General features: G+C 41.2%; 2 protein-coding genes and 1 long non-coding RNA gene across 7 annotated transcripts in view; 1 reads left to right on the forward strand and 2 right to left on the reverse strand.

Annotated features, from left to right (window-relative positions):
- The window catches only part of LOC134211010 (uncharacterized protein CG5098), a 31,405-nt gene extending 27,440 nt beyond the window's left edge, over positions 1-3,965 (reverse strand). Inside the window, exon 1 of one of the 3 annotated variants that reach the window (XM_062687528.1) lies at positions 3,336-3,965. The gene's annotated coding sequence lies outside the window, so the exon portion shown is untranslated. Of the gene's footprint in view, positions 1-2,994; positions 3,099-3,273 lie in introns of those variants that run through there. The other 2 variants (XM_062687527.1, XM_062687529.1) reach the window with 2 other exon arrangements.
- Positions 3,966-8,305: 4,340 nt separating this feature from the next.
- On the reverse strand, positions 8,306-9,288 carry LOC134215265 (uncharacterized). The gene is made up of 2 exons (XR_009980092.1): positions 8,927-9,288; positions 8,306-8,503 (listed from the first exon to the last, which is right to left on the reverse strand). It is a non-coding gene; the product is annotated as an uncharacterized LOC134215265 (long non-coding RNA).
- Position 9,289: 1 nt separating this feature from the next.
- On the forward strand, positions 9,290-24,135 carry LOC134215264 (homeodomain-interacting protein kinase 2-like). 3 transcript variants are annotated; one of them, XM_062694485.1, is made up of 3 exons: positions 9,290-10,255; positions 22,477-22,831; positions 22,966-24,133. In XM_062694485.1, the coding sequence occupies exons 1-2, from the start codon at positions 10,058-10,060 to the stop codon at positions 22,810-22,812; spliced, it is 534 nt and encodes a 177-aa protein (XP_062550469.1). In that variant the 5' UTR covers positions 9,290-10,057; the 3' UTR covers positions 22,813-22,831; positions 22,966-24,133. The 3 variants fall into 3 exon arrangements, 2 of the variants coding, with proteins under 2 accessions (XP_062550469.1, XP_062550471.1); XM_062694487.1 differs by lacking the exon at positions 9,290-10,255 and adding an exon at positions 21,479-21,664 and having other exon boundaries at positions 22,966-24,135; XR_009980091.1 differs by lacking the exon at positions 9,290-10,255 and adding an exon at positions 21,571-21,671 and having other exon boundaries at positions 22,966-24,134.
- Positions 24,136-24,798: the final 663 nt, after the last annotated feature.

The following is a 24,798-nucleotide window of genomic DNA, read 5'->3' on the forward strand; positions in this document are numbered from 1 at the left end:
GCGGATCGAATATCTCTCCAGCCATCTTCAAGAGACGCTGCGCCTAGCTGCTCTTCCGTTGGAAGTGCCACTTCCAGCTGCTGCGCGTATTCTTGGGCTAGTCTACCATCTTGTAGCCACCCAATGTTAAGCCGCGGCGTCCGACTTCGACGCGTGTTGTACACCGTCGAGAGTTTTGAGCGCAGGCATACTGCAACGAGGTAGTGGTCGGATTCAATATTCGCACTGCGGTAAGTGCGGACGTTCGTGATGTCGGAGAAGAATTTACCGTCGATTAGAACGTGGTCGATTTGGTTTTCCGTTTCTTGGTTAGGTGATCTCCATGTGGCCTTGTGGATATTTTTGCGGGGAAAGAAGGTGCTTCGGACTACCATTCCGCGGGAGGCTGCGAAGTTTATGCATCGTTGGCCGTTGTCATTCGATACGGTGTGCAGACTATCCGGTCCGATGACCGGTCTATACATTTCCTCCTTCCTACCTGTGCGTTCATGTCACCGATGACGATTTTAACGTCCCGCAGTGGGCATCCATCGTATGTCTGCTCCAGCTGTGCGTAGAACGCTTCTTTCTCGTCGTCGGGTCTCCCTTCGTGTGGGCAGTGCACGTTGATGATGCTATAGTTGAAGAAACGGCCTTTAATCCTCAGCTTGCACATCCTTGCGTTGATTGGCTGCCACCCAATCACGCGTTGGCGCATCTTACCCAGCACTATGAAGCCGGTTCCCAGCTCGTTGGTGGTGCCACAGCTTTGGTAGAAGGTAGCCGCTCGATGCCCGCTTTTCCACACTTTCTGTCCTGTCCAGCAAATCTCCTGCAGCGCCACGACGTCGAAGTTGCGGGGATGTAATTCATCGTAGATCATCCTGTCGCAACCTGCGAAACCTAGCGACTTGCAATTCCATGTTCCAAGCTTCCAATCGTGATCCTGTATTCGTCGCCTAGGTCTTTGCCGATTATATCGAGTCGCATTATCTCTTATATTGTTCGTAATGATTGGTTTTCTAGGCGGCTTATTGGGCCAGCGCAAACCTCCTGTCTCGCCGGAGGGCCGTCGTGTCAGGGCTGTTTAGCGTCCCACCTAACACCAGGACTTGGGCTTGTGCGCTTTGAGCGGCACACGGTCGCTTTGGTGGGGCCTACTTGCGGATACATGCAGCTTTTTATAGAGGTTTAACAGGGCCCACTGTCAAACCCCACCACATCCTAGGCAACCCCACAACAATAATTGTATAATACTAATAATAATGGTTAATAACATTTCTTTCATAGCAACAAAATATATGAGAGCTTAAATATTATCGGCGATGGGACCCGTGTACCCCGAATGGTGGAATGAGCCGATTTGAAAGATATCTATTCTGAGATATTACCAACTGTTACCAAGTTAGATTACAGACGATTTGCGAGAGTTTAAAATTTTAAGTGCATCTAAATTTAAATCATTTTTGTACCAAAAGAAATTAATAAGCTATTTATTGTTTTGTAAATCCTTTCTATATAAATTGTATAGAAATCGCGAAATCCGCTAATGTTGTAACAGCCCTGTACTGCCGGTGGAAGCATAATTGTCCCATGTTTGCTGGTATTCCCTATACACATGGGACAATTATGCGTCCACCGGCAGTGTACATCTCCACGAGCTATGTTTGGTTGTTATTATAGATCTTACGCTGAGAATCATAGGGGCGCAACTGTATTGATCGATTTTGTATTTTGTTGATAACTCAATCGTTTTAAAAGCTACAACCGTGATTGTTGTTTCTGGTGCAAGGTGTATTCATATTTTAACACACCAAGCCATTAAATGTTTGGAAAACTTTCTTGACCTAAGTAAAAGTCCTGTAACTGGTAGGCTATCGTAACAAATAAATATACTTATATATACTTAACTACTGCAATTCGCTACAATAATAAAATGAAAACATCAACGAAGAATAATCGATCAATGCTGTTATGCCCCTATAATTTCAAACGCGAGAGATAAATAGAAGATAGCTACAGGGCTACTAGCGTTCTAGTTCATGTTTCCATTATGACAATTAATGCAGTAAACTCATGAAACCACTTGCTTCCTTGACCCGTAGTAAAGTTTGTATATATTACCTGGTTATCATTAAAGATAAACAAAAAATACAACAAAAAAACTTATTGGAGATATTGGTCTTCTTCTTCTTCATTGGCATTACATCCCCCACTGGCACAACAGTGTTCATTAAGCACCTCCGCAGTTATTAACTGCGAGGTTTCTAAGCCAAATAAGTTACCATTTCTGCATTCGTATATCATGAGGCTAACACGATGATACTGTTATTCCCAGGGAAGTCGAGACGATTTCCAAACCGAAAACTGCCTTGACCGGTACCGGGAATCGAACCCAGCCACCCTCAGCATGGTCTTGCTTTGTAGCCGCGAATCTTACCGCACGGCTAAGCAGGGCCCCATGAGGAGATATTGATACAGAATAGTAATTCAGAATAGTTCAACAATAGTGAACAACATTTTCTTGCTATTGAACCAAGCTTAATAGCGATAAACTAAAATAAAGAAGTCAAAAATCGTATAGTTCTGCATATGTACTTAGGTATTTGACTTCACATGCACGTGAGAGGATATTCGAGTTGTCATTGACGCAATAGAGCAATTTTACATTCATTGGTGCATCCATACTAATTTAATAATCGGCGGAGCTTACGTAGCTCAGTAAAAAGAAACGCAGCTACAAAGCAGACGATGCAGAATAAGCAATAGACGATTAATCGCAATAAATCTATTCTCAGTGGATTAACCGTCTTCTCCATTGTAAAAATTAGGTACAACACATTCAAAATAATCAAACTAGTTGTACACAATACTGCATCAGAGACCCGGAAAGTTAATGAAGCTGTATGTAGGCATTTCATTCAACGTTTAGAATAAGGTCCATACCCTTTCGTCTACGATTAATCGCTGACAAACATTGTGATCTCTTTTCAAGCAATAAAGGGCAATACTTACCGCAATACATTGCCAATATATCAGTCAAAAAGGTTACTCCAAAACATGTTAATGTGGTGCAATCGTCACAAGCAATACTCATGAAACATTTTTTATAGACACATAATTTGTTTTTTAAGGATTCTAAAACTGCATTATATTTGAATATAGATACAACATAGATGAAACTACTCCACCAGTCCTTGTTTCCTAATCTCTAGCAATCACAATCCCATAAAAAATCGATCCTTCATTCAATGGTGTCACAAATTTCCCAGATCCATCAGATCCTATTCTTACAGTGATTGCGAGATTTATTGGCATCCGTGGGGCACAGAGATACAAGAAAAAAAAACACACACTTCTCAGGATTCGGACACGGTTCGCCTGCAGATCCCCAGACTCCCTTTGACTCTTCACATCGAGACTGAAACGAAGTCTTTTGCAACCGAAATATCCGGCCGTTCCGGCAGGAAATGTCCACGTAGAATCACTCGTATCGGTTCCGGTGCGGATTGCGAAAAATGCTTTTTAGGTTTTGCTTCGCACTAGGCCTTTTTGACGGGCGACTGCGGCTGCTGAACGACGAACAAACTATTCTCTCGTCTCTTCTTTTGTTCAATATGGCGTTCCCTTTTTCGGCCCGCAACAACGAAACACACTCACACGGCCGCACGCGATCCGAAGTTCGCCGCACAACCACACGCGCACTTCACTGTTCCAAAACCGCACTTTGACAGAAAGGCGAGTACTGCGATATTTTAACTGTCACATTTGTGCAACTTTACCCTGCTATGAGAGGAAATTGTTTTCCGCGATTTTCCCGAAGAGACATGCTTTTCTTTGACGACGGCACACTTAAACATGAATCCAGCGAGGTTTCCAAACAGCACAGGACAAATATTTCCGAATGAAAACGATTTTTGCAGCACCAAACAGCCGTGGAAATAGAATGCAATGCAAATCAAATACACCTGTAAAGCGAATGCAGATTCTGGCAGATTGATAATCGACAAAGTAGATTGGTTAGAAAAAAGGGAAAATAGCGCACATGACTTTTTTCATACTCCACTGAAATAAATGTTGTACACTGAACCAAAACTACCCACAAGTGGGTTGTTTGCACTCAAAACCGTGGTTTGGGCCAATAACCCAAATTTGAGTAAAATGACTTTTCTGGCACTAGGTAGTTTGCCTTTAATCCCATGTAAACAATTTACCCAAAGCTGAGTTTAATTTAGCGGACCTTAATCAACCCAAAATAGAGAATATTGAATTTACTCAAATTTGGGTTATTGGGCTGAGCAACCTCGGCGAGGTGTTTGCATTTTGCTCTAGTTTTGATACCAATCATGGAAAAAGGAAAACTACCCAAATTTGGGTAATTTTTTCTACGATATTCTCAATAGTGCGTATATTGAACTCAAAGTTTGGGTTGATTTATCTGTCCGTGTACACGGACAATAAATCAACCTAAAATTTGAGTTCAAAATACTCACCGATGAGAATAACGCAACAAAATTTGGGTAGTTTTTCCCTGAGACGAGACCTGCAAAGACGCTGCTTCTTTTCTCTTGTTTTGACACTTGTTCTTCTTTTCATCACAGTTGACCATCGAGTTTCAACTGTTTACTTGACTGTTTCACCTAAGCCCCAGGTGGACCCTTCTGAGCACAATAAAAGTGTATCCAATTCACGAAATAGTTAATTCATTTTCATAAGGATTTTTATACCGGGAACAAAACACAGGTTTATTACTGATTATTAACAAGCTAAACGGAAGGTTTGGAATACTCGTTAAAGTAAAAAAATCTTGGTAAAACAAAAATGATGTGGAATATTTTATTTGGGATACCAATACTTTCACTCAAAAAGCTGCTGGTTGCACCTGACAGTTCGTGACAGCAGTTGACTGGCAGCAGCTGAAGTTACATTTTTTCCTCTTTGCAGGTCTCGTCTCAGGTTTTTCCTTTTCTCCCCATAATAAGTCAAAACGATTAATGCAAGAGATGGCGTTATTTGAATCAAAAATTCATCACTATAAACAAAAGATATTTTAGTTATTGTCGCGCTCTTCCAAAACGCTCAGCACTTCGCGGTGGTAACGCGCAAGCAAAGATTGCGCAGCAGCGCGCCCATAAGCTTTTACACAAGGTGCGTGTCTGTGCTGTTAAATTTAATACGCCGCCGAATGGGGTTGCCAAAGCTGAATAGCCGCCGTGTGTAAAGTAAATGGGCGCGCTCCAGCGCGATTCGACGGAGGCTGATTGAGATGATCATGATCTGAGTGTTTATCTTGGGATGCATAATACTAGATGAAGATTGTCGCTTCGGTTCCCTTTGTTCTGCTGTCCGAAACATGTGTGGTACATTACCTGTCAAATCGTATGGATTTTCCTTCTTTGACATTTAGCTCCCCTATCCTCGCCAGCAAAAAAGTGTTCCGGACAGCGACGACAGCGACAATATTTATTTAGTAACTAAAATATCTTTTCTATAAACTACTAATCAGTGCAAACTAAGTGCAGGAGATAATCTTTTCACCTCATACTTCATTCCTTATCAAACTTTCTTCTAAAACACCACCATTTTCCATAAATTTGCAAAATACCTGATTTTCCCATACATTTTATCGATTTCCAACTACCATTCTTCCATGAGCTCATGGTGAAAATTGTGAAAATCTCAAAACATAGAGTAGCAGGTTTAACAACACAGATATATTGCGCACTTCCCACCTCGTTGGACTCCGCACTTCAGAAGTGCGAGATAGTCATAAGTGCGAGATGTCAAAATCCTTTGTTCTCCCGGGCTGATGAATCGGGTGAAACGGGTTGGCTCCAACGAAAGTTGTTTATGTTTTCAAATGAACACGTGGACTTGGCAGGGTTGCCAGTACATTTGTTTGATCAAACTCTAGAAAAATAATAATGATTTGTAGTGAAAGTTAATCTTTTCGCTACTTCCAAGTTAGTTATAATTTGAATTCTTTGTGGAAGCATATTACAATAATTGCAATAGTGGTTCAACAGACGGTAATTTCCAAGTTTCATACATTTAGATGAAGCTTGGAATAATAATAGATATTGTAAAACATTTGACATCACTGCTCAAAGTGCGATCTATGATTTTCCCAAAAATCCATCGAGAGCTGGAAATGGCAATAAACGCCGGTATCGCCACTCAGTGACTACCGTAAACATGGTTTATTTGTTTATATGATACATCAACAGGCTATATTGGCCCCAATGATGCTTACTTACAATTAATTACAAAATGCGAAATTACATTATATGGTCAAGTATCATTATCAACTCGGAGTTTTGAGTCTGGGGCGAAACCCAATTAAAAAGCAGCTAAACGTCAGAATGTGAAGTCAAAAACGCGTTGACGTTTTGTTTCCGTGTTTGGCGGGATCGATATTTTCTGGCGCGTAAAATTTTCTTTTGTTCAATGCAAAAAGTAAACAACATTGACGCTTGTCAAACCACCCTAATTAGCGAACGGCATTCGCTAGTTGGAGTGAGGTCGTGCCCCAATTAGCGAACGATCACTGTACTCTTCATTATGCCACCTAATGAATGATCCCATATCAAAAAGCTAATAACGTTCATAAGTTAATGAAAAGTATAAGTTTCGGAATGTATGTGACTAATGCGACGTATAAGTTTTTTCTTATACATATCATTAAGCGCCTGCTTTGGCAAAAAAGTATTAGAAATCTTAATAATATATAACATTAATTTTTTTTACGTGTTGTTGTCTACACTTTTTACGGCTGCTGCACCCTGGAAGTAAATGTCATCGAAGTAAACAGACGGTCCCTCATTGTTGTAAAAACTAGAGCAATACACTGAGGAAAATGGACGTTCGATTCTCAATAAAACGCCTTATGGAAATTTGCCACAAGGAATCGGTATGAATTTCAATATGTTGCCTTATGAATGATGATTTTCATTTAAAAAAAAGGGAAGTGCGGCAGACTGGGTTCGAACCATGGACGTCGGGGTCGGGAGGCCGGTATGTAGACCACACGCCCATCGACGCTTGGGTATTCGAAGAGGTAACTGCGTATAAGAAGCACTGTTGGTGGAATAATCAGTCGAATATTCATAAGGCCCCAGTTATGAATTTCGATAATCCAGTTCGCTGAGTGTATGCAAGCACCTGACTGCCAAAAATATCTATATAAGATACATGTGTCGCCGTTATAATTTTTTGCAATCCAGTTTTCCGCGAGCGGTAATGGCCGCCAGATTGCCAGCGGGTTAGTCTCTGATTTGACGTTTCTGGAGGTCAACTGCACCCACCATTCGAGCATTTTGATCAATGTGGTATTTTCCCGATAAAATTCATCGTCACGCGAACACCTACGACATCTGTTGTTTACGTCGACTTAGGCAAATCACGAACCAGGTGGCGGTAGTGAGCAAACGTCAAACTCGAGCAAAACCGATTGGTGCGCCGCGGTTGGTCAATTCTCGCTTAACTTTTCAAAAGGACCTAAGTAACATTTTTTTCATGAATTAATTTGAATAGCGCAATCAACAGAACAACATGAAAATTATTGATTGCAATATTAAAATTAATTCATGAAAAAAATGTTGCTTAGGTCCTTTTGAAAAGTTAAGCGAGAATTGGCCAACTAATGATTATTTGAATTGACCGATAAATCAGTGAACGATGGAAGAATCTTGAGTGTTATGTCTGTTTGTCTGTGGCAATAGCATATGAAAGTACCCATTAATGGGTAAATTGAGTTTCTCCGTGTACTCGGTGAATAAGCTAGCTATTTTATGAGACAGATTCGAACAGCCCCCATAAAAAATCCTCCCGACCTTCCCCCAGACTAAATCGGTTCTCGTCGGTACGATCGACCGATGATGTTCCCGACGAATTTATAGATTGTTTCACCGAGCCTTATGGGATTTTTACAGGGGAGCCATACGACGCGATGCCAAACGAAATCGGTAGACTAATATCTACTAAATCGAATGAATAATAGGTCAATTTCGTTTTTAATAATGTGTGATGAAACCAGACGAAATAGAGTGATTGTTCGACTTATTAAATTTTATTATTGAGCAAACCAGACCAAATCTGTAGATTGATCGGTGTGGAAAATAATAAAATCAGACGAAATAGGGTGATTTATCGAAATATTAAATTTCATCATGGATTAAATCAAACTTAGTCTATAGATTGATCGGTTCGCAAAATAATGAAATCAGATGATATAGGGTGTTAAATCGGTTTAATACATTTAATCATGGAGCAGGTCAGACAAAATCTGTAGATTGATTGGTGTGGAGAACAATAAAATAAGACGAAGTAGGGTGTTTAATCGGTTTATTTATTTTCATCATTTAGCAAATTAGACTAAATCTGTAAATTAATCGGTGTTGATAATCATGGAATCCGACGAAATATGGGGTTTAATCTGTATATCGAATCGGGTGGCACGTCTGATCATTCTAGGAATACCGTAGACACTTTGTAATCGTGCGGGGACGTCTCGAGCTTGATGATTCTGTAAGAAATAGTAGTAATTGTGAAGTTATCTGAGGGTATTTGCTCCATTCAATCATATCACGGAAAATCTTAGAACACCAAATCTGCTAACGAAGTAACTACAGTTTGACTCTGAACCCTGGATTAAAGCCCCAAACGCAATACAAACGGAACGGCGACGGAAACGGAAAATTTGACAGAAAATATATGGGCTAACTGTCGAATTTTCCGTTTCCGACGCCGTTCCGTTGCATTGCGTTTGGGGCTTGAGTTATGCCTCGGAACGCAGACCTTATTCCAATGTTCTTAGTTTCAATTTTTGCCAAGCTATTCGTTGTTTAGTGAAAAATGAGAATTGAGAGATTGTATTAAAACATATTCACTTCCTCTGGGAATCAGTCATTCTAACAAATGTTAAAATCTATCAAAAGTGATCACTTACCTTTATTAACCGCTTACTACAAGATAACCATTCTCCGGGATGTTCCGGAATATGTCACAACCGAAAAATCTTACAATTAAGATCTTGTTTAACTTAATTAAATAGCAAATACTACACTTTGCTTTACTCTATGTTTATAAACACAGGGACCCGATTTCGTCTGTTCAATAATCAGACGATCAAAATAAGCAATAAATACACAATCAATCGATTATTTCACCGATGAAATAGGCACCGATTGCTCGCGACTTAATCATACAATAAATCTGGCGACGAAAATATGTGGCCTACGACAATCGACGTCGTCGGTGTAAAAATAGGTCGATTTGGTAGGCACCCGATTTCATCGGGTGATCGTGAAAACTCGGGCCCCCTTATTTTCTCATACTCGGATTCTGCATACCTTATCGTTTTTCTGTCAATGCTCTTTTGTGCGATTGTATTAGTGAAAACAAATTTATTCGCCAGGTTCGGTTTTTGTCGTTTGTTGTTTTTGTTTTTCATCGGATGCGTCGGATGCTCTACCGCCCTACCACCCTGTCGCCGTAGTTTGACGTTCCATTTTTGCTGTGCGGTGAGATAACCGGTAAACTTCACGAAAATTTTGTCTCGCCGATTCGGTCGCGATTTAGTGTTATAACGGAGAAAACTGTTCAAGGTCCAGGATGCGCTGCACAACATCGAGACGCTTGTTCGGTTGCACCCGTTGCACCATCCGAAACTGAAACCACAAACCAACTTGCTCGCCTTGCAGTTTAATGCAGCAGAAGCAGACGAACCATAAACAGAAGCAGAATCAGACGGCATCAACCAGCCGATCACGCAATCGGTAACGCCACCGGTCACCATCCGAATCCACCGAAGCAGTAGATACCGTTCCTGGCGGAGGAAGCTATCTCGCTGGCGTCACAGTTTCTGCAGACTGTTGAGCCCGATGCAGAATCTTGTTACGCTGGCGGTAATAACGCAAACCGTCCCTCCCAAACGCCTACCGCATCCATTACCAACGCAGCGACCTCACTGTAGACCGCAGGAACCGATGACACCACTCTGACGCCGTACGCCGCACTGCCCCAGTTTGGCTCAGCGGCATCGGCAGCATTAATCACAACGCCTTTACCTAATCCTACGATGGCACAAACAGTGGCCGCGGCCGCTGGGAAGCAGATCAAAGATCCCGTTTGCCAACGTGGTGTCCGCCAAGGTGTTCATCGACAAGCAAACCAACCTGTCCAAGTGCTTCGGCTTTGTGTCGTTCGACAATGTGGCCTCGGCACAGTCCGCCATCCAGGCGATGTAGGTTTCCAGATCCGCACCAAGCGGCTGAAAGTGAGTTGCGAATGTGCGCGAATACTGTTGTTCAGTTTTCTTTTCTATGTCGGCTTATTTCATCCGGTTTTCATTTGATCCATAAATAAAAATGCTCTTCATCTATAGGTAAGTTTAGAAGATTAATTATAATATCTGGATAGTGATAATAATTATATCAAGCTCTATCTGGTAAAAGGGCGAATGTCGCAAGAGAGAATTCTCTTCGTCGACTTCCCCTCTTTTAAATAAAAGTGACAAGCAGGTGATTTCTTTGCAGTTTATCACCTCAGAATGCAAGTTCGCATTGTTTTCTATCGTGCTGTAGTGATAAACCACAAAGAAATCCACTGCTTGTCACTTTTATCAAAAAGAGGGGAAGTCGGCGAAGAGAATCCTCTCTTGCGACATTCGCCCTTATTCCAGATAGAGCTTGATATGTTCATATTTGCCGTTTCTTCCATGCAAACATCATCGGCATCCGCCACTGCCTCGTCAGGAAGAGCCATGTTATGATTACAAAATCACAGGTTGAAACCGACGGAAAAGTATACGTAGTATTTATTATATATTCAGTCTGAAGCCGGAGAGGCCAGTGCAGGACGCAACAGTCGTCTCCATTCAGCTCGGTCCATAGCTGTACGCCGCCAGCCACACAGTATGCGGAAGGTCCGCAAATCGTCTTCCACTTTGCTCGCTGCGCACCTCGCACCATTGGGCCCGTTGGATCGCTATCGAGAACCATTTTCACCGGATTACCCACTAGCAAAAGACAAGATGTCCTTTTTGGCAATGAACTACGGGGCCGGAGCGAAGCGAAACATGTCACTTTCCGGTGAGAACTTCGTGTTCTCCCTGGCCAATGTAAGCATGTATAATGAATTTTCTAACGATTCATTTTCTAACAGTATATCTTTATCGAACAGCAGAAACAGTTACCAACCGGAAAATGCAAACCTCCGGCTATTCGTAGCTGACCAAGTCAAGAATTTATACTCAGGGGAAATTGTAATAGCCATGGAATACCTACATACTGGAAGTGGCCGCTGAGAGGAAATTATCTACAATAGCTGACCACATACAAATTGGTGGAACTAAGGATAGGAAGCTGTGACAGATAGATCCCGGGCAAGTTAATTTTTATTCAATTTTGTAGATAGAGTTTTTTTTTATTCTCATTTAATTTTTTGCAAAAATTTTGATTTTTTGAATCATTTCGATTTATTCTTCTTCAGTTAAATTTCAATGGAACTCATATCTGATTGACCTAATTTGCCGAATTGATGGTTATATTTATTCGACTATATACTGTCAATGTTATTCCAGTTATTCTTTCGTGTATAACTCTGGGTATACTTTCCGAATTTTCCCTGTCCATGGATAAGGGGCTTGACGTTGATATTTCAAGTGTCTTAAAAAGATTTTTATTTTATTTTTATTTTTGTTGTTTAATAGAGTGCTTTTTTCAAACAAAGGTTAAGTTCAACACTAAATTTAAAAAATTAGGATATTTTTCCATTTTTTATATCTCTTTCACAAGAATATCGTTATTTTAATGGTAATGGTTTGAAAATAAGCTCCGTAGAGAAACTTTTATCACATCTTACTTAAATAAGGTCAACAGTTATACCAAACACTTGAGGTACCATGCCTCCAAGTTAACTAATGGTTAGTGTCGCACGATCTAACAACAACTGCCTATTGGTAAATTTGGAGGTGCCGGCAGGGCTCAGTAGGGGTCTAACTAACATAACTCTAATACTAACAAGACCCTGAAACAAACGCTTATCCAAATAGCATACATCTATTTATACTTGTAGTAGTAGCTAACAATAATTCATTTTGTACCCGTATAGCTGAAGTAGAATTTTAGTAGTGAAAAGTAGAATTTGTAGATTTACTAATTTGGCATTGGAGATAGTGAATGTATCTATTATATCTTCTCGATAATCTTTTTATTTTAGTCTCTCTAGCTGCATGGATCAACGCAAAAAACTGTTTCTCTCTTCCTTCTATTAGGTTAGTTAGAAAAATTAGCGGATATATAGGGGACATGACTTAGTGTTTCGTCTTAAACGTCTTAAAATAAAAAACGAAAATAAATACATGACCATCGGTGGACAGAAAGATAAGAGACAGAGTTCTGTTTAGAATAGTTAATTGAGACCATTGCACTCACAAGATAGAGAATAACTAGTACCACTATTATTGCTACAAGACTAATAACTTGACCACTTACGGAAATGAGGATAGACCATATGATGCGTTGAATATTGTATACCCTGAATCTGAATAACTGAATTTTAGACCTCATTATTTTAATAAATAATAAAGGTTTGAATATTAGAAAAGGGAATAGAACTTGACCAAAACAATTAACTCGACGACGTATTGACAAACATCCGATACTCAACCGTGTTAAAATAAGGGAAGCTCTTCAATGTGTCCATTTATTACAATAGTACTTAAATTAATCTATTTTGAAACTACCCTACCAGAATGATATCATTACATCTTTATTCGAGATTGTTACTTGGAAATGGCAACAGTACCACCCGTTGTCAACATAGACTACTATTAGGTATTGAATGTCGGCTCCAAGTAACTAATAATTAAATTTACATGTTAACTACTTATTCAGAAAACATCTATGTACATGTTGAGCTTCCATTATTTGTTCGGTTTATAATTGACAGACTGTAGATAGAAAGAATAATGTATCGGTATGATCACAATACAAACCCAGGCCGCAGTGACCTAGTGAGCAACATAGCTTGAGTCGTCTGCTAGTATTGTGTATCACATGGAGAGCCCAGTCGAGATACCAGTCTATTAAGACTACAGCTGGTCAACTCTCGAAAAAAAAAAAAAAAAAAAAAAACTCTGGGTATACTTTCCGAATTTTATCCAGCAATTTCTTGGAAATCTATCGGTATTGGTATTTCAACACGAGTTCCTTCCTTCAGCGATACATCCAGGAATTATTTCGATATTTGGCTTATTTGAAGTTAACTTTAAATTACCAAATTGACTTATTTGACTAAATATAGCCAAAACCAGCAAAAATGTTTTCCAGGAATTTCTTAGAGATTACATTCTGATTTCTTCGGTATTCCAGGAATCCCTTAAACAATTATCGAGAAAATAATTCGATACAATCATTCTGAGTTAAATGTTTACATAGCTGTCTGGTAGCGGGTCACTTTTTAGTGACTTGGTCACTTTGTTCGGTCTAGTCACTAAAAAGTCTCTTTTTTCGACCTCAAGTCACTAAAGTCACTTTTTCTCGCAAAAAGTCACTATTTTCAACTATTTTGAAACTATTGATCAAGATTATTTTAAAAAGCTTTATGTATCCATCGGATGATGCTTTGTTCATGGCAGAAATGAAATTACGGATCTTGGAAAATGATCGCTCTGAAACTTCGCCAGCCATTTAACTCGCTGCTCTTATTGTCATTTCACCAGTAGCTAATTGAAGGTGTTTTACGTCACAATTTATAAATTGGTATACAGTCATGCAAGCAGGTGACCTGTCGATTTCAAGTTATTTTTTAAAACTCAATCTTTATACAGTAGGGGAAGGTGGGGAGACTTGACCCCTCGGGAGACATGCTTCTCCCTTGTTTTACCAAGAACTAAAGTAGTATTGTTATACCTGATAAGAAAACTATTTTGAGCTTTTTAGTGGAATGTCTTCACTTGTATAAACTCGTCTTATGACAAGTGATTGTTATACCGTATTTTTATAATAGATCCTCTAGACAAAAGATTGTTATGTGGCGAGTTATTTTTTTTTATTGAAAACCTCCTTATTTACTCTATTATTTACTGTGTTTTGTTCCTCCTAAAAATGTGTTTAGTGGCCACGCAAAATTTGAACAACTTCTCACAATAGACTAAATGCATTTCAAAATGAATTCACAACACAAATCCCTAAATATGCTGATTGATCTTCATTGATAATAATGCCAACATACCACCACAATTTCAGGATTTTTGGATTTTGAATTGTTGCCTCAATTTGAGGAGACTTGATCCCTCATTAGTCATCTATATAAAAATTTGTCTCAAAAATTCAAGCAAATATAATTTGTTCTCAATTTTTTGTAATTGGACAGATGTAATGAAAGGTTTCCTCTTAAAAAAATATTTATTGAGTAGATATCATAGAAAGGAGTTGATCTCCTTTGAAGATTTCATGCGCTGTCGAATTCCATAGCAAAAATCGTTCATAAATACGCAGCAAGTCGGATTTTGTAGGAAAACAATTTAAAAGTTCAGAGAGCATGGTCCTCGTTACAAGCAGAAGGTTGAGCGTTCAATCCCAGGCTCGTTGTACATGAATCTTCATAATTCTTGTTTCGTTTTCTACCTAAATGATCCGTGGCACCAGTGACAAATCGTAGAATTCTCTGCATCTTTCTAAAGTAGGTGATTAGCTAATTCAATCACTCATTCTCAAGAGAAGAGAATGCCCATTCACGCAGATTTCCGCCGAGAAATCATTTTTGGGAAGAAAAGCAGGGGCCTGTAGCATAATCGAAATTTTACTAATAATATTAGTAGGGTAGCTTGTAACTTGTATTTTTCTGTTGCATAATGAATCTACAAGTATCAATTTACAAGTCTAATATTACAAGTAAAGCGCACTAATAATATTAGTGGAATTTACAAGTAACTGTTGCATAAAAAAAATACAAGTTGAAATTATTAGCGCTGGCTTGTAGTTTCTTTTACTAGTATGAATGGTGCTGTAATTTAATTTACAAGTAGCTTTTATTTTATTATTTCAGCTGTGCAAAGTAAATATACATCGTTTTATTGTTTTTAACGAATTAACAGAGAAAAAACTATTATTGAAAGTGTTTTAAATTACTATACCGTGAAATACTATGCACTACGAATAAATTTCTCTTTCCAATATAAAACTGAGAATTGTGAAATTTATCAAATAACTCTGGAGCAAGCAGAAATACTTTAAGTATTCAAATGGTGGGATGCTAACTACTCAAAAGTGGGTTGTTTTCGCTTAAAACCGCATTTTGGGCCAATAACCCAATTTTGTGTAAAATGACTATGTAGTTTGCCGTAATCTACGTAAAAACATGTTACCCGAAGCAGAGTTAGTTACTAAACTTAGTTTACCTAAAGTTGACCTCATTCAACTCGAATGTGGGTTGTTGTATTTAACTATCTCGGGTGGGGCCATGTATCTTGCCCTATTTTTGACAACAATCATGGAGAAGAAAGGAAAAACTACTTAAATTTTATTACAATTTGATGCGATATTATTATTAGTAAGTATTTTGAACTTAAATTTTGAGATGATTTATCTGTCAAGAAATTGCCTAAATTTCATAATAATTTCAATTATTGGACTAAAAATCCCGCATAAGTCCAGCAAAACACGTAAATTGAAACCCGCTTCAAAAACACGCGTCAAACGAGTATAGCGAAATTAGATTTTTCATGGAAGGTATATACGTTCGAGTGAAGTACAAATCGCCCAAATTAAAACCCATGTAAATCCCAAAATCCGCCTATAAAAACCACCTAAAAAATCACTCCAGTGCGCATTACTTTTTCTTTGTAAAAAGGCCAATACCACGAAACCGGATTTAGCCACGGAATATTAAAGAGAGAAGGATAACAAATTCATGTTCCGTGTATACCTATCGCAGTATTCTATGCACAAACTCAGAAAAACATAAACAAAATCATTTATCGCCGCATTGACAGTGAACTGTCGGATGAATTTTGACAGGTAAATGAACCTGACTGACTTGTCATTTCCTTCTTACTAATAATACAAGTACTAATATTATTAGTTGGCGAATAACTTTATGCAACATAAATTACAAGTACTTGTAATTTTTGACTTGTAACTTGTAACTTGTAGCTAATATTATTAGTCTGATTATGCTACAGGGCCCAGGTGTTAGGAGTGATAACCATATTTCGCTCAGTGACGTAAAAAAATGATTTGCTTGCAAGACTACTCATAGTTTTGTGTAGTGCTGCTTTTGACTGATATTGAGTAAAATTTCCGTGGGGTTGAAAGAGAGGGTAATACAATTCTTCTGAGTTTGTTCTAAGAGATAAAAGTTGTGAGTGAAAGATGTTTCCCGCCACAAATTACGGAAAAATTATTCTCCCTCGACCCAAAAACGCTTGTTTTCGTCTCATCGAAATTGCAACTGAAATTGGAAGTCACTATTGGTCACTTTTTTTGCAACTGAAAGTCACTATTTGGTCCTTTTTTTCGTCAACTTTGGTCACTAAAGTCACTATTTTGAGTGGCTTCGGTCGCTACCAGCCCTGGTTATATAGAATTTCTTCGAATATTTATCAGGGAATTGCTTCGATAATGCTTCCGGGAATTACTTCGAAAATACCTCCATAAATTCTTTCGGGAATACATCCTCAGGGAATTCCACCGGGAAGTCCTTTCCTCCGGGAATTCCACTGAAAATCCCTTTGGGCAATGCTCCGGGAATCCCTTCGATAACTTCTCCGGAAATTCCTCCAGAAACTCTTCGGGAATTCTTCCAGGAATTTCTTCGGAAACGTCTTCGGGAATTCTTTAGAAAATGCCTTCGGGAATTCCTTCGATAATTCATCCGGGAATTCCTTTGAGATTTATTTCTGTAATTCCATCGGGAATTCCTCATGAAATCCTTTCCTGCACTTATCCGGGAATTCCTTCGATAACATCTTCTGGAATTCCTTCGATAACATGTTCCGGAATTCCTTCAGGAATTATTTTCGGGAATTCCTCCGGGAATTATTTCGGCAGTTCTTCCGGGAATTTCTTCGGCAAGGAAGAACGGGGGGATTTCTTCGGCCTACGGATATTTCTCCGGGAATTCCTTCGGGAATCCCTCCAGAAATTTCTTCGGAAATACCTCCGGGAATATTTTCGGAAATTTCTCAGGAAATACCTTCCGGTACTCCATTCTCGATAACATCTTCGTGAATTCCTTTAGGAATTATTTTCGGTATTTCCTCCGGGAATTCTTTCGGGCAATTTCTTCGGGAATTCCATCGGAAATTTCTCAAGGAATTCCTTCGACAATTCCTTCAGGAGTACCATTGGGAATCCCTTCAACATTTCTTTCGTAAATTTCCTTATCAATCCCTTCTGAATTCATCCGAGTTACTTCCCCAAGTAACACCAAGCATTACAATATTGCACATATATCAATCACAATTCGGCATGATAAATGCTAATTGCATTAGATCAGTTTTAACGATGTGAAGTTGCTTTTATTTATCTACTGTCAGACAACGATACTCTAAATCAGCATTACGAATGCAGCGATGCCTTACTGATGCTTTCTTTCAACATGTCAAAGTAATGAACCATCAATTCGGTCTTGAATCATTTATTTAGTCTACATAAACAGATAACAGAGAATCAACAATTTGACGCCACAATACACGGTTCGAGGCCGCATCTCTCCATCCTCGAATACGCCCCACGCTCGCCAAGTCGTTTTGCACCTGGTCTACCCATCTCGCTCGCTGCGCTCCACGTCGTCTCGTACCTGGCGGATCGGAAGCGAACACCATCTTTGCAGGGTTGCTGTCCGGCATTCTTGCAACATGTCCTGCCCATTGTATCCTTCCGGCTTTAGCTACCTTCTGGATACTGGGTTTGCCGTAGAGATGGCCGAGCTCGTGGTTCATTCTTCGCCGCCACACACCGTTTTTTTGCGCGCTGCCAAAGATGGGCCTAAGCACCCGTCTCTCGAATACTCCGAGTGTTTGCAATTCCTCCTCGGGCATTGCCCATGTTTCATGTCCGTAGAGGACAACCGGTCTTATTAGCGTCTTGTACATGACACATTTGGTGCGGTGGCGGATCTTTTTTGACCGCAGTTTCTTCTGGAGCCTGTAGTAGGCCCGACTTCCCCAGACGATACGCCTTCGAATTCCTCGACCACATCGAAGGAATCACCGTCTACCGTAACACTGCTTCCCAGGCGGGCCCTGTCGCGCTCGGTTCCGCCTACAATCATATACTTTCCCGGATAAAAAATACAATAGAGTTGCAATAAAACATTATACAAATACAATACATTTTATTTATGAACATTACATTCTATTGTTTTTATATCATACCAATTAAAGTGCCATATTGTTGTTTCAATAGACGTACATTTGATTCTATTTTAAGTAAAAGTTGGCAATAGAATCACAATAAATTCAATTGTAATGGCAAAAATTTGTTCGAGAAAAAATCGATTTTTTTATTGTAAAGATACATATCAACCCCTATTTTCTATTGTAAAACTGCCATTTACAATAGGCTTTATGGTGGAAAACAATATTCTTCAATGTTATTCTATTGTGAGCCACAATAGAGTTAACCGTAATTACTATTAATTTCAGCGTACGGTTACAATAATTTCTATTGTAATTATTTTGGATTTTTTTATTAGGGGTGTCATTGACGCATTCCAACTTTTGTTGCTTCCAACAACTTTTGTTGCTTCACGTTTCAGGCGGGTGTACAGTTCTGCCACCTTTGCAAATGTTCGGCCGACAATGTCCATGTCATCCGCGAAACAAATAAATTGACTGAATCTGTTGAAAATCGTACCCCGGCACCCGGCTCTCCGCATGACACCTTCTAGCGCAATGTTGAACAACAGGCACAGTGTTCGCCCGAAATCTTCACACAGTTTTGCACACCATCCACCGTTGCTTTGATCAGTCTGGTCAGCTTCCCAGGGAAGCTGTTCTCGTCCATAATTTTCCATAGCTCTACGCGGTCTATATTGTCGTATGCCGCCTTGAAATCAACAGATGGTGCGTTGGAACCTGGTATTCACGGCATTTTTGAAGGATTTGCCGTACAGTAAAGATCTGGTCCGTTGTAGAGCGGCCGTCAACGAAGCCGGCTTGATAACTTCCCACGAACTCATTCACTAATGCTGACAGATGACGGAAGATGATCTGGGAAATCACTTTGTAGGCGGCATTAAGGATGGTGATCGCTCGAAAGTTCTCACACTCCAGCTTGTCGGTTTGTTGGAAGGGATCAATGGTGGGAACGTTTAGAGGTAATCATATCATCTACCAGAGCTGCGGCAACACACACGAGCTGGGAACAGCTTTCATAGTGATGGGCGATATGCAAAGCAGCGTGATCGGGTGGCGGCCGATCAATGAAAGAATGTGCAGGTTGAAGATCAAAGGCCGGTTCTTCAACTTCAGCATAATCAACGTCCATAGACCACACTCCGGAAGCACTGATGATGATAACGACGCATTCTGCGCGCAGCTGGAACGTGAGTACGACAGCTGCCAAGCCACGACGTCAAAATCATCATAGGAGATTTGAACGCTCAGGTTGGCCAAGAGGAGGAGTTTAGACCGACTATTGGGAAGTTCAGCGCACACCGGCTGACGAACGAAAACGGCCTACGACTAATTGATTTCGCCGCCTCCAAGAATATGGCCATTCGCAGCACATACTTCCAACACAGCCTCCCGTATCGGTACACCTGGAGATCACCACTGCAGACAGAATCACAAATCAACCACGTTCTGATTGATGGACGGCGCTTCACCGACATTATCGACGTCAGGACATATCGCCGCGCTAACATCGACTCTGACCACTGTCTGGTGATGGTGAAACTGCGCCCAAAACTATCTGTCATCAACAATGTTCGGTACCGACGACCGCCGCGGTACGACCTAGAGCGACTGAAGCAACCTGATGTAGCCACTGCATACGCGCAGCATCTCGAGGCAGCGTTGCCGGAAGAGGCTCGATGGGGCCCTCTTGAGGACTGCTAGAGTACAGTTAAAGCAGCCATTAACGACGCAGCGGAGAACAATGTCGGGTATGTGGGACGAAGTCGGCGGAACGATTGGTTCGACGAAGAGTGCAGACAGATTCTGGAGGAGATGGACGCAACGCGGGCGGAAGCGGAAGCAGACCCGCCTTTTTCAGTAGAAGAAACGCCACCTGGAAGAAGCAGAGTGCGAGATGGAGATGGAACAGCTGTGCCGTTCTCAAGAAACACACAAGTCCTATCAGAAGCTCAACGCATCCCGCAGGATGATTCGTGCCGCGAGCCGAAATGTGCCGGGATAAGGATGGGAGCATCTTGACGGACGAACGTGTGGTGATCGAAAGGTGGAAACAGCACTACGAGGAACATTTGAATGGCGCTGAGAGTACGGGCAGTGAAAGTCAAGGCAGCGGAGGAGATGACTACGTCAGTTCAGCGGACGATGGACGCCAACCAGCCCCCCCCCCCTTGAGGGAAGTTAAGGATGCCATCCAACAGCTAAAGACCAAAAAAGCAGCTGGTAAGGATGATATCGGAGCTGAGCTCAAGATGGGCCCGGAAAAGCTAGCCACTTGCCTGCACAAATTGATAGTCAGAATCTGGGAAACTGAACAGCTACCAGAGGAGTGGAAGAAAGGGGTTATATGCCCCATCTACAAGAAATTGTCGCCTCGCTGGAGTGTGAGAACTTTCGAGCGATCACCATCCTTAATGCCGCCTACAAAGCCTACGGACCAGATCTTTACTGTACGGCAAATCCTTAAAAAATGCCGTGAATACCAGGTCCCAACGCACCATCTATTCGTTGATTTCAAGGCGGCATACGACAATATAGACCGCGTAGAGCTATGGAAAATTATGGACGAGAACAGCTTCCCTGGGAAGCTGACCAGACTGATCAAAGCAACGGTGAATGGTGTGCAAAACTGTGTGAAGATTTCGGGCGAACACTCCAGTTCGTTCGAATCGCGCCGGGGACTAAGACAAGGTGATGGACTTTCGTGCCTGCTGTTCAACATTGCGCTAGAAGGTGTCATGCGGAGAGCCGGGTGTAACAGCCGGGGTATGATTTTCAACAGATCCAGTCAATTTATTTTTTTCGCGGATGACATGGACATTGTCGGCCGAACATTTGAAAAGGTGGCAGAACTGTACACCCGCCTGAAACGTGAAGCAACAAAAGTTGGACTGGTGGTGAATGCGTCAAAGACAAAGTACATCCTTGTGGGCGGAACCGAGCGCAACAGGGCTCGTCTGAGAAGCAGTGTTACGATAGACGGGGATACCTTCGAGGTGGTCGAGGAATTCATCTACCTCGGATCCTTGCTAACGGCTGATAACAATGTTAGTCGTGAAATACTACGGGCTCCAGAAGAAACTGCGGTCGAAAAATATTCGCCACCGCACCAAATATGTCATGTACAAGACGCTAATAAGACCGGTTGTCCTCTACGGACATGAAACATGTACAATGCTCGAGGAGGACTTGCAAGCACTCGGAGTATTCGAGAGACGGGTGCTTAGGACCATCTTTGGCGGTGTGCAAGAAGACGATGTGTGGCGGCGAAGAATGAACCACGAGCTCGTCCAACTCTACGGCGAACCCAGTATCCAGAAGGTAGAAGGTACAACACGTTTACGTCAAAAAATGCTTACGTAATGCAACGTACACACCAGTCAAGCAGTTTGACGAACATTGACTCCGCCCCCAAGAAAACGCTTCGGTTGCTGCTTTGTTTGATCGTGTGTGAAGTTGTTCGAACAACCATTTGACAGTTGGCGGCTCGGTTGGAAAAAATTAAAACGGTTTGATTTTGGTTTGAGTTGTCGGGGTGGAGTCAAGGTTCGCCGATCATGTTTGAGCATTTGTAGTGAAGTTGCACAAACCCCATATATTTTTGATAGTTGGTGCTCAAGTTGGCGCTTCGGTCGTTCGTATGTGATGTTGTTGGTCGAATAAATTGATTGTTCGTGCAACTGTTGGAAAAACTTGGTGGATGATGGGATAAATGAGAGGTAGAGTCAATGTTGGTCGAACTGCAGTGTGTACGTTCCATGAGAGCGTTTTTAGGGAAGTCGCACAAACCCCATGTGTTTCTGATAGTTGGTGTTCGTTGGCGCTTCGGTCGTTCGTGTGTGATGTTGTTGGTCGAATAATTTGATTGTCCGTTCCACTGTTGGTGGAACATAATGGATGCTTGACTAAACGAGGGGTGGAGTGAATGTTGATCGAACTGCTTGACCGTGTGTACGCTGGATTAGAAGACAGAATACAAATCAACAATAACTCCCCGTTATCATATTTTTTTTCCATTTAATTGCTATGTTACCGCATTGCCCGGATTTTTTATTAATTTATCCATTCCGTCTAACGATCATATAATTAGGTTATTAGATAACCTTTATAACATTTACCTTAACTATTCACAGGTATATTTCGCAGACGCAGGCTCTCCACCTACAAAGCACATGCCGAACAGTGCCAGTAAAACATTATTCTACCGAGATGTCGATTCCACTTATCCCTTCTGGAGGTTGAACCGCCGGATGAGCGCGAGACGGAAACCAAAAACAAATGCAAAGAGGCTCGAAACCGATATCGAAGGTTGCCAATTTCTGGCGGAAAAGACTGACCGGCGGGAGTTAATCGATCTGCTGAAGCGATTGTTAACGATCGACCATGAACGGAACCGTCCCTTGGCTCATCTGGTGGACTCTTCCTTCTACAACAACGTCAAAGCTCCAAATGATGGAGGTGTGCCATAGTAAAAACAACGATTTACAAGTGAGTACAGAGAACATTACCAACAAAATAACCTTTTAATTCTTGCATGCAATCCCCGAATTTTATTATTTGTCCAAATTACTATCAAACTATTTTAAAGCGTCTACATTTTCTGTTAATTGTTTCTTCTCTAGAAAACCTAAATAGTTATAACTGAAGCGTTTAACCAACGACTGCCACTTTGATGATAAACTTCGTTCCAAACGCCATCACGTTCAACAACTAAGTTCAATCATGCGGGAGCCTGGTCCCACATACGACAACCATTTGTACCAGATCTATCGGGGCCGAAATGTCGGTGGCCAGTACAGTAACGGTCGGCCGGATGTTTTCCAGCATCAGTTGGTGTCCAGCATCCAGTGCCCAACGAAGCACGCCGCTGTCGATGCAGCTGCCACTGCAGGTCCCACCTTGGCAGCGTAATAATGTTCCTTCGAGCTTGCAGATGTTGCTGACCAATGCGGTTCAACCGAATGTTGCCTGGCCGCCGTGTGGATGAGTGGTCGCCGTGTGGTATCGTGGTGAAACCGGACCGCTCTTGCTGATAGTGGACTCTTCGTCTTTTCTCAATTCGGAGGAAATTTATCCGAAGCTGCATCTCTACGTTCAGACGCGGCATCCCGAGCCGAAGAAGGAATAGTACCGCTTATCATTTGGTGTGAGTATTGTCAACCTCATCTGATCCTTGCTAACGCCACGACAATAAGGAGAACAACCAACCGCGTCAAGGAAAACACCCCTCCCCATCAGCAGCGGTATAACAGCGATCGGAACAATCACATGTGCTAGCAGTACCATGATGCTGGGGGATCATCCTCGTCGTCGTTGTATCACGACTGCAGCAGCAGTATCAATTAGTTGAAAATATCATAGATTCCGCCACAGTAGCACCACCGCCACTCATCCTCATCGTCACCATAGCAGCAGCAGCTGGCACAGTCTCAACTGCAACAGACCAGCTGTCATGGTAATGGAAATCACTACCAGCATATCGATTCCGGATCGATGGTACATTAAAGTACAAATTCATCACCTTTCTTCTTCGTCGTGCAGGCGGCAGCAATAGCGGCATGATGATGAGCAGTGACAGCATACATCATGGATCGAGTATCGGTTACCATCTCGGTAACGGCAGCGCAGTTCATATATACTTGTCTTCATAGCTAATAGCAAACGATCACATTCACGATACAGTTTTGTCACGATGAGAAGTTTTGTCGCTTTAACCCTCTCTTTCCCACGACTTTTTTCAAAGATTTCAGTAGGAAGGAATCATCTATGGAAAAAATGCTAGAACAAAAGTTATTTGACATGGCTTAAATTAGCGGAAAACGAAAAAAAGTTTTGATTGTAAATCAATAGTTAATTGATTATTTTCAATAGTTTTAGTATTTTACTCAAAATTGATTATATTTGCAGTCTAATGGAACCAAAAAGTTGTGCCAAATGCTGCTTTTTGTTGTTGAAATAATTCGATGAATGTTGGAAGGTGCAAAATTTGATGGAGCTCTACAGCTACCATGGGAAGGAAAGGGTTAAGTATCAGGAATGATCAAGTTCTTCTTAACATTATTTATTAAAAACTGCTTAATAATCTGCTGTTTGCGTGTCACATTTTATCTCTAAAATATTGGATTTGGCGCCCAAGTACAATTTCTAACGCGAAATGTAATAAAAACTTTGATACTGAACTCTTTAATAAGTCAGTGGCTCTCAGAAAAACCGTTTGCTTTGAACTGTGAACTGGATGCTAGGTGATCCAGGGTGGAGCGCGAAACTAAAGCTGTCTTCATGCTGCCTATCCGCCGACGTGTGCTGTTTCTCCAATAACCCAAGTCTACCCTTTCCATCCTGTCAGTTTGTGTGATGAATTATGCTACGTACACACCAGTCAAGCAGTTTGACGAACTTTGACTCCACCCCCAAGAAAACGCTTCGGTTGCTGCTTTGTTCGAACGTGTGTGAAG

This window comes from Armigeres subalbatus, chromosome 2 (genome assembly GCF_024139115.2).
Source record: "Armigeres subalbatus isolate Guangzhou_Male chromosome 2, GZ_Asu_2, whole genome shotgun sequence".
NCBI classification, from domain to species: domain Eukaryota; kingdom Metazoa; phylum Arthropoda; class Insecta; order Diptera; family Culicidae; genus Armigeres; species Armigeres subalbatus.

Excerpts from the sequence above, each read along its gene's own strand:
- LOC134215264 (XM_062694485.1), top strand. The coding sequence starts at position 10,058 with ATGGCACAAACAGTGGCCGCGGCCGCTGGGAAGCAGATCAAAGATCCC. Across the intron at positions 10,256-22,476 it reads TCCGCACCAAGCGGCTGAAA|GTATATTTCGCAGACGCAGG; the intron begins GTGAGTTGCGAA and ends AACTATTCACAG.